This window comes from Phoenix dactylifera, chromosome 11 (assembly GCF_009389715.1).
Source record: "Phoenix dactylifera cultivar Barhee BC4 chromosome 11, palm_55x_up_171113_PBpolish2nd_filt_p, whole genome shotgun sequence".
Classification (NCBI taxonomy): domain Eukaryota; kingdom Viridiplantae; phylum Streptophyta; class Magnoliopsida; order Arecales; family Arecaceae; genus Phoenix; species Phoenix dactylifera.
This window is the reverse complement of record NC_052402.1, coordinates 9,560,180-9,570,528: the sequence shown is the minus strand read 5'-3', so window position 1 is coordinate 9,570,528 and position 10,349 is coordinate 9,560,180. Positions and strand designations below refer to the sequence as shown.

Sequence of the window (10,349 nt, the reverse complement as noted above, 5' to 3'; positions counted from 1 at the left end):
CCCCCCATCCTCGGGTAGTTCTATATACACCCCCCCTATTGCTCAGGACACCCCCCAAAAACCAAAAAAAAAAAACCCAAACTAACCTTTAGTGTAATTACCATATTGCCCTTGAAATTTTCTCATACACCCCCCTTCCTCCTCCTCCGTTTCGTTGTGAAAAGAAAAAAAAAAAAACACCCCTCAAACTCCCCTTAAACCCCTCCTCCCCCATTCCCCCTTCTCCCTCTCGTCGCCGGCATTCTCCCGATCTCCGACCACCTTGCCGGCTTCTCCCGGAACCACCTCGCCGGCTTCTCCCGAAATTTTTTTTTTTCACGGTTCGTGCTCCGTTCGGCACTGGATCGCCGAACAAAAGGCTTCTGTTCGGCTGAACAGTGCCGAACAGAAGCCTTCTGTTCGGCAACCCTCAACCGAACAGATCTGTTCGGCTGCACAGTGCTGAACAGAAGGCTTCTGTCCGGCACTGTTCAGCCGAACAGAAGCCTTTTGTTCGGCGATCCAGTGCCGAACGGAGCACGAACCGTGAAAAAAAAAATTTCGGGAGAAGCCGGCGAGGTGGTTCCGGGAGAAGCCGGCGAAGTGGTCGGAGATCGGGAGAATGCCGGCGACGAGAGGGAGAAGGGGGAACGGGGGGTTTTGGGCGTTGGCGAGGTGTTTTGGAGGGGAAGAGCGGGGTGGGGGGGGGGTTTGGGGGGTGTAGAGAGCAATTTAGGTGAGGGGGTGGGGAGGGTGGGGGGTAATTTAGGAATTTTTAATTTTTTAGGGGTGTCCTTAGCAAATGGGGGGGTGTAGAGAGTATTTAATTTTTTTTTAATTTTTGGGGGGTGTCCTGAGCAATAGGGGGGGTGTATATAGAACCACCCCCCATCCTCACAAATGGGTTTCTTTTTCCCAAGTTCGTGAGACGGAAAAGTCCTTTTCGCTGATAAAAATGGCGGTTAAGTCCTGACCCAAACGATGGAGATCCTCGGGATCCGCACAAAAATTGATGCTGCTTGTACTGGCACGGGCAATCAGGGCCGTCGAACTGAGCAGCTCAAGAAAAGGTTGGATCATGCTCAGGACCAGCCTCTTCTCAAAGTCGTTATATAAATAATAGACGGTTTAGATTGGCTCAACACGTTATATAAATTATAGACGGGTTAGGTTAAGGCTAACGAATATATTGGTTATTAGTTGAATCATGTTAGTTTAGGTTTGAACTAAACTTGAATCGAAATTTCAGTTCGAGCTTGAATCTAAGTTTGAAGTTAAGCTCGTGATCGACTCAATTCAATTCAAGCTTGAATCGGACTAAAATTGATTTTGGTTTGATTTAGGATGATCATGCTAATCAATTAAGCTTGTGTTCTGCTTAATTTGAAATTAAACTTGAATTGCACAGAAAAAAGGTAAAAAAAATACTTCATCTTTGAGATTAATTTTGAAATTAATCTCCAGCCAAACTTGATCAAGCTTGGCTTAGTTATACTGTTACAAGTAATGTCAGTGACTAAGAGTATGGTATTGTTGAGTATGTGCAATGTATTAAGCCCGAACATGGATGGATATAATCTTCTATTTGTCAAAATCTTATACATGTGGTGCTCACGATCTAAAAATAAAAAAGTGGAAAAAAAAATTGAAGGATAGTGTATTAATTTTAGCATAGCAAGCATAAAATTAACCAAGATATGATGGGATGTATGTGTGTCTATATATATATAGAGAGAGAGAGAGACACTTGGCTATATTAAAATAGATCTCTACTTGGATCCAGTCAAGTCTAGATCCAATAGAGATCGTACATTGATGATCTAAGTCATTGAATATAATTTATTATCTCTAAACTACTCACATACAAGAAATCATATGATTTGGAGACCACAGCCTAAGACAACAAGTGGCAAAAAAATATACATTGTTTCATATTATTTAAACTATCAATTTTTTAATGTATATAGAAGTTAGGGATTTCTCAATCAAATATCTTTTTGTGTGCAAATAGTTTAGAGTAATAGATCAGAATGGTGTGGATAATCGATAACCCTCATTGTGCAGTCTAAACTGATTGGCTCAAAGTGAAGTCCACTTAAATATAGCCAAGTCTAGCTTTCTCTCTCTTCTTCTCTCTACCTCTTTGTATATGTGTAACAGTTTAATTATAAAACTAGATAATAATTTTAAAATCAAGGACATGCCATTCAAAATTAAGATCAAACTATTGAACATGATTTACACTATAAAACATCCTAAAATCCAAAAGTTATATATTATGTGGTCTCTAGTCTATATACCAAGTTGATGAAAAAATAAATGACATTATGCACTAGTGTAGTAAAATATGCAATATTTTTGTATCATGAGAGAAATCAAACAAGCAACCTGTACAAGTGGGTAAACCTTTCTTTAAAGATAACAACTTAGGGAATGTCATGATTGATAAGCTTTCTCCTCCTTTCATTACCATTTTTACTAGCTATTTTGCCCCCATTTATCATTGACTTCCAACATATTGATGGGTTGATTGTTTTAATTGTAATAATATATTAAACTTTTATTTCTTTTGCCTTGCATGTTTCAGTCTCAACCCAAGCTCCTCTGCTTCCATCTCAAAAATGTAACCCATATGTATCTCTTTGTCGACAAACGCCTTATACTTCTTTCTTACTATAGTTGTTGGCTTCAAGTTTCACATACAAATGCCAGGGACTAGCTTCACCAGAGAGTGAGGTTTCCTTGTTGGCATTTCCTCCTCCCTCAACCAATGATTTGTTCTTCTATGTTTACCATAGTTGCTTATTCCTAGTAATGAGAAATTAATGGAGAAGCTGTAAACTTAGAGACATCTTTTCTCCTCTTTGTAATGCCACCAAGTGACCAAGGCTTCCTCTTTTGAGCAATAGGCAACCTTAGAGGACAGTATATTGAGATAAAATAGAAATTGAGGACATATTTGTATCTCCATTTGTACCAAAGTTCTCGAGTTATGTGCTTTTTCGTCGAAAGCATTATATTTTGTTTTATCCTTCATCTTCCTCTGTCGTAGCTTTTGTAGGTTCTTGAGTTCATTTCTATCCTACTTTTCTCTCTTTAAGACTGTCTTTGCCATCTACCGATGACTTTCATCCTTCTCAGCGTGTCTTGTGTGATACAATGTAGTCACGGAGGCATTGCCTCCTCCATGGATAGAAATTCAACGAGAAAAAGAAGGCAAGGTAAAGAGTTATTTTGTCAACCATAAATCTTGACCGCTAGTGCTCCTTCTAAGATCACATTTTTCCTTTCACTTTTTGTTCATGTTTAACTATGATTAACTTGCTCGTGAATCAATAGATTGACCCAGACAGCTCGACTGCTAAAACTTCGGCTTGGCAGATAAAATAGATTTTAGAGTTTTTGAGGGTTTTTTTGTTTACTACATCCTCAAAAATTAGCAGCTGAAGGGTGGGTGGATTCATTTATTCAATCCACACTTCACTTCAATTGATAAAAAGGTCCAACCATAAAGGAGAATTTTGACAATGCATCCAGCTGGTTGGCACCCTCTTCTCTTGAAAGTAATTCATATTCAATCCTAAATGACAGTAAATTAAAATCAGACTTTTCTACTAAGTAATGCAAGCAAAAGGCATCCATGATGCAAATGATTCTTTTTTTTAAAAAAAAAAAACGTAGTAACCAAACCCCTGTTTACTCTCAACTCCTCCCTTGAAATGCCGAATACTTGAGAAAGAAATAAATTCTTAATTTATAAAACTTTTGTATTTTATATTTTAAAACCATTTTATTCTCTCTTCTTTTTACTTGTGGTGTAAAGAGGGAAACAAGATACCTTTCTTTTTCGTTTGTCTCTTCATGCTTCATGCAGTGCCCACCCAAAGCTATCAATATCCAAGCCCAAATCAGAAATCTCAGGCTCTTTTCTTGCTCCCTTGGCTCCATAATTTGGAAGGGGAACAACCTATAAGCCTTCAAGTCCACACCCAGCCAAGAGGAAACACAAAGGCAAACCATCCCCTTTCTCTCTTAGTTAATTGAGACAATAATCAATAACCAGCACTTGTTGTGTAGTATAAAGCCAACATCCAAGAAATAGAAATCGTTCAAGTGCCTGTGAGTACACTCTAAAATTTATCAAAATCACCAATTGGGCAACAGGGTGAGGGTTCGAATTTTGAGGCGATGTTGATCCTGGCTTCAACTCCTAATTAGCAGAGCTCTGACTCCGTGAGCTTGGTCTGCCTAGAAATCTAGCTAGATGGAAGGGATACCTTCAATGGGTGGGGATTAGCCCATCCTTCTTGATACTAACACATGTTATTGTCTTGTGCAAGTTTGGCTTTTCTCCTATAAACAAAAATACTAATCTTAAAAATTGTGTACTATTGTACCATTTTGGTACCATTTTTCATTTTTCTATTTTCTTCCCTCCTCCTCACAGTTTACTTCTGTTTGTATACATAGGGCATCAGACTTATTTTGGAGTTTTCAGAGTTCTCTATCAGTTGAAATAGATTATGGGTACGTTTGGTTCACAACCGAAATCGAAATGGAAATAGATTAGAATGAGAATCGAAATGGCTGTATTCCCTGACGCATTTGGTTTGGGACATTCCTATTTTCTCCTAAAATGCAAGTCTCTCATTTCTATTTTCATTTCAGTATCCAAGTCCTTCCAACCAAACATGCCTTAAATGAAGCCTATTAACAGATTTTCTATACTAGATTTGAGAGTTGCTGCTAGGAACTTATGGTAAACTGCAAGTTTAAATGTTTGTATCAGAACTATTTGGGTATGCTGTTAGGTTGAATCTTCTATGTATGCTGTGAAGCTATTCTTAGATGAGACAGCTTTCAGGTTCTATCTCTTGGGACTAACATATGGTGCCTTCTCGTGCACTCGTTCCCTGTACTATGAGACAAGGGGATTCCTGGAACGTTAAGGAATAGTTATCATGCAAGGGAGTTGTTGAGTGGCGAGTTGCCAAGATAGTATTTTGTGATCCTGATGAACTTTTCTCAACAGATGATATATGCAGCTTCTGGCACAATTTGGTTCAAGCAAATGCTGCTTAGCATGATTTATGCATCATTTCAATGTAGTGGGGCAATTCATCTAGGATATTATCTCTTTATAGATATGATTGAGATCCTTCGCTTATCGAGCTTCGAGGCGAACTCGAGCAAGTGCTAGTTAGCATGAATTTTGCATGGATTCGATGAAATTAGCGTAATTCATCTAAGATCTCTTTTGGATATAGTTAATGGTTGGAATCCTACTCTTATTGAGCTTTGTGTCGAACTCCACATATCAAGCCAATTAGTAGATCATTTGACATGATTGTTGTGCAATCTGACACTTTACTAAATATAACACATATCCAATATAACTAGCTAATTCATTTATTAAAAAATATTAAAAATAATTATCTAGTATCAAGATTTGCCGAATCAATACCGAGATATATCGGTCAGTAATCAATTCGGTACGATATAGATCCATACCGTACTATTCTGAGGCATACCAAATCAAGAAAAAGAAAGGAGAAAGAGAATGAGAGAGAAAGTGGAGTAGGGTGGGGAGGGCGAGAGAGAAAAAGGGGGAAAAGAGCTTCCGGTGATTCTTCCAAATCTCTCCTCGATCTTAGCAATATGACATCCGATGTTCGAAAATAAAAAATGAACACCTAACGAAGAAGTGGAGAGGCAAGGGCTAAACCCTAATTCTAATTCTAGCAGGAAGGCAAGAGGAGAGAGATAGAGAAGGCTTACTATGATGGCCGGATCAAAAAGAAAGGAGCGAGCAGTGAAAGATGATCTAATCTTGAGGTGGCTCCCTAAAATTCTCAAACCAAGGATGGAGAGGGAGAAGGCAAAGACTTTCGAACCATCAAACGGGAGTCTCAAAAAGTCGAACTCCCCCATAGTCTCCAGCGAGTGGAGGACGAAAGAAAGACGTTTCCGCTATAATCGAGTGGTTGAGTTATCCTAAATCAGTGTTGGTATAGTTCAATAGAAAACAAACCATCCGGTTTAGGACGATTTGGTGCGATGTCATCAGCAGAAAGGCGAGACTCGATAAATACCGCACCAATGCATGCTCGCTCCGTTAAATAAACTATGATTTGAGGAGTAGTTGGTAGCATTAATCTGGTTCATTTCTTGTATAACATGGTACCCAATGAATGCCCAATCTCTTGTAAACTGCATTCCTCGCTTCCTGCTGCAACGCAAGTAAGATTGTGAGAATTTGGACTGAATAAATGGATGCCAAAAACCCACATGGAAAGGAAAAGGTAAGGGCGTCATCTCATTTGAAAATAAAAATATCACGAGGCATTCATGCATGGGGCCGGAAACTGCGGAACGACATCGGTTTTTCCTTTTTCCAAACACACAAAAAAAACCTTTCCAAGAGCTCCTACAATTATTGGCGGTGGCTACGGAGATCTTCTACTCTAGTTTACGGTGACCAGAACCACTAGTTTTAACGGTCCCAATAATGGCACTGAATATAAAATAAATAATGAATAAACAAAAAAAAAAATCTATTTCCACCCATGATTCCACTCCTTGGCCCTATCAAACGATCCACAGAATCAAATATTTCTGACACATCCCGCCCGACCCGCCCGACTGAGTGCGTATAAGAACATGAAAACGCGGGTGCCAATATCAATAGACGCGGCTTCCCTTCGCCGACGTGGCCCCGGGAAAACCAAGGATTTTTTTTCCCGTACTTGGAAAAAAATTATTAATGGAAATAATAATTTCAGAAAAATGAGAAATTTTCTTCCATTTCCTTTATTTCTACATGGCATTTGGTCCATCGAAATCTTTACAACAGACTGGAAGAAGGAAACCTAAATAAAACTAAAAGATTAATATTCGAGCATATTTATTCTAATTTTCTGAAGAATTAGTGCCCTGACTATTATACTGAAGAGAGATCTAAGGATTTTTTTTTATTAAAATGGTATTTGGATCGGGTTACTCGCTTAGAGTTTGTACTCCTTTCACCGAACCTCTTGTGGCGGTGCGGGCTTCGCCCAATGCCCTCAGCGAGCCAGAGAAGGAAAGCAGCTTTCGGAGCGCGCGAGCGAGCTCCGGTGGCGGCCGCCGCTGCCGTCTTCTACCTTCCCGTGGGGGCTGGTGGGGGTGGACCGGAGAGTCCTTGGAGAATCGAGGCTCCGGCGGAGGAGGTTGCGCATGGCAGCGATGAGGTCCTCCGCCGGGTTGGCCGGCGGTGACGCGGACAGGAAGTCCCGGGAGAAGCTCATGTGGCGGTCGAGCGCCTCCTCCGTGGAGATCCGCCGCCCAGCGCGGCAGATCTCGTCCTTGATGGCCTCGCCGCAGAGGCCACAGACCCACCGCCCGTTGTGCCGCTCCCTGACCCGCGCGATGTACGCCGGCGTGCACTCCTCCGTCAGCCCGCAGCACTCGCACTCGGCGAACTCCACCTCGATCTGCACCCCACCCATCACCTCCACCGCCGCCGAGATCGCCACCGCGTCGCCGCCGTTCCGCACCTTCGTCGACATTGCCTCAATCTCCAAAACCTAAAAAAACTCCCAACTCAGAACCGATCTCCGCCCAGACTCCTCCGGGAAACGGACACCGATGCCGAAGGTGACGCTGTTTTTTTTTTTTTTTTTTTTTTTTTAAATGAAATGGAAGGGAGTACAAGGGGGGCGGCGATTCAGTGTCCAGAAAGCTCACGATTCGAGTAAAGGCGAAATCTTTCTCCCGATTAAGCCCCGGTGATGGAGCTACCGCTCCTTCTCCCAGACAATGGAGGCGTCCTTCTCTTCTCCGATCCACACCGCCGCCGTCGCCACCGCCTGATCCTTCTCGAGACCAGCGTCTCCAGCGAGAGACATTTCAGGATCCAAAACCTCTATATCTGTGCCGTTCTCTCTCGCCTGTTCGAAATCGAATCGATGGGGGCCGATTTCTTAAGGATTCCTCTCCGTCGCGACGGAGGTCCGGGTGGCGTTTTTTTTTCTTTTTTTTTTGGACAGTCGGAGAGGCGGCGTGGGGGCATTTATTGCCCTTTCGTAACGTAGCGCGTGGGGCCCGCAGCAATGATTGGCCCCGGTCTGTGGGGCCCGCTGTGAGCAAACACATAGAGACGGGTCCACGTATCATGCCGCGCTGGCCTTTCGTATGCGGACGCTGCCAGCTGTCATCCACCAGTCGGAGCCCGGCCCCACCCACCCACCCACCGGTTTCCCACGTTTCGAGAGTCGCCCGGCTCGGCGGGGCAGAACAGCGAGAGCATGCGAAAGGAACGAATCGCCTGGCGGCACGTCAGATTTTGGAATTTGACGTTGTAATTGGGATGACAAGGTTGAGTGTTCCGTTCGTCCACTCGCACCTGCACAATTACAGGTAAATGGCATCCATCAACTTTTCCCTTTGATTACACCTTCATATGCGCTACAGCTATTGAAGATAGTAGAATGAAAACATGTGTCTTCCTTTGCAAGCATAAATCCATCTCATAAAAATGATACGTGGTGGTGCGGACATCAGTATCGAATTATCTGTGATACAGAGCTACGGTCACCGCAGAAAAAAAAAATCTAGCCACTTTCATTGTGGCTAGATTGATTTGATTTTATGTTATTTTATTTTATATTGATCGGATTTGTTTGCATATTGTTATTTTAGAACTTTTATAAGATTATTTTATTTGTAGGAGTCTTTTTATTATTTTGTGATCCTATATATATATATAAGCTCATGCACTTGATTAGGATTAATGAATGATTGAATTAAAAAGCCTCCTTTCTCTTCTTCCTCTTTCACCTCCTTCCTCCTCCCCTTCTCTTCTTTTTCTTCCTTTCTCCTCTTCCTTGTAGCCGTCCGTGCATCAATATGAAGCAATAGTTTCTTTCTTCTTCTTTTTTTTTAGAGGTTGAGGGAGATATGAAGCAATAGCAATGGTATCTAAAAGTCTATTTGTAAGTCCCAACTTGAGAGATTGTGTAATGCTGTTGGTCATCGCTTACTTCTTCTACAATTTACAAAGAGTACAAATTTCGTATATTTCCTAGAGTCAATGTGAGGCTAGATTACTGACATGAAACATATATTGTACTTTCTTTGAGAAATAAAACACATTGCTTCCTTTCATACGCCTTGCTGTGATTATAATTGTATCAATTTATAATAATAAACGAGCCAGGCTATTCGTGAGTAACTTAATCTTAGCTTGATAACAAACTTGCTTGACCATATCATAAGACACTCATTCAAGATTGTTAATGAGAGAATAAGCCAACTCTGAATATATAAATATATGTATATATATATATATAAAATTAAGCTTAATAGTAGGTCAATAGCAAATACTTGTTCCACATCGCAAACCGAGTTTGACAAGCCCAAAACTCAAGCTCAACCTTTTTCTTCAGAAAGGATAAAGAGACCATAAATGAAGGAAAATTGTAGCTGAAGCATCCTAATTAAGCTTAATAGTAGGTCAATAGCAAATACTTGTTCAACATCACAACCCCAGTTTGACAAGCCCAAAACTCAAGCTCGACCTTTTTCTTCAGAAAGGATAAAGAGACCATAAATAATGGAAAATTGTAGCTGAAGCATCTGCCATAACCAGCTGAGCAAAGTGTGAAGGCAAGTCTGTCATTTTAATAGTTTCCATCTGAGTGGTAGGTACTTCCTTTGCTAGGAAATAAAAAACCAGATTGGCTTCTCTGAAAACATGGTTGTAGGTGAACATTCAAAGGGACATTGATGTGACCTTGATGTTTCAAATTGTAGGATGTAAAGAAGAACTTTCACCTTTGATCCAAGCAATGACCATTGCTGAATCCCTTTCCAAAATAATGTGGTATGGCAAAAAGTTTTGAATAGCTAGCTACCTTCAGGACAAACTAGGCAGCCATCGACTCAACTGCAGAGAATGACGGAGAGGAATTGAAGCAGCAAGCAGGACTGTACCTTGATCATTCCGAATAATAAATCCCATTTAAGACGACCTTGACCTAGTGAACCATCGAAAATATTTTTAAAAAAATCTGGTTGTAGTGCCTTTTCAAGTTTTCCATGGGTACAGGGAGGCGAAAATAACCAGAAAACTGGGTTGCCTATTTCATTGCTTAGCATTTGGGTGGCACTCTTTCTTTCTTTCTTTTTTTTTTCTTTTTTCTTTTTTTCTGCTGAAAGAAAGGGAAAGGGGAGAGAAAGGGACAAGCCCATCCCCGCGTAGCAGTCCCGACCACTAGGCCCCCACCCCGCCAGGAGAATGTTCGATGCGGGTAGACCGAGTCGTGTGTTGGGCACCCCGACCTATTTTACTCATACCCTCCCCACTCGTGGGCCGGCTCGGTTATTCGACC

The 10,349-nt window shown here is 41.4% G+C and overlaps 1 protein-coding gene across 1 annotated transcript; it reads right to left on the bottom strand.

The window, feature by feature from the left end:
• Window positions 1-6,755: 6,755 nt before the first annotated feature.
• LOC103703296 lies at window positions 6,756-8,018 on the bottom strand. The gene is made up of 2 exons (XM_026803064.2): window positions 7,705-8,018; window positions 6,756-7,544 (listed from the first exon to the last, which is right to left on the bottom strand). Exon 2 carries the CDS (start codon window positions 7,524-7,526, stop codon window positions 7,044-7,046), a length of 483 nt encoding a protein of 160 aa, XP_026658865.1. The 5' UTR covers window positions 7,527-7,544; window positions 7,705-8,018; the 3' UTR covers window positions 6,756-7,043.
• Between the last annotated feature and the right edge of the window lie 2,331 nt (window positions 8,019-10,349).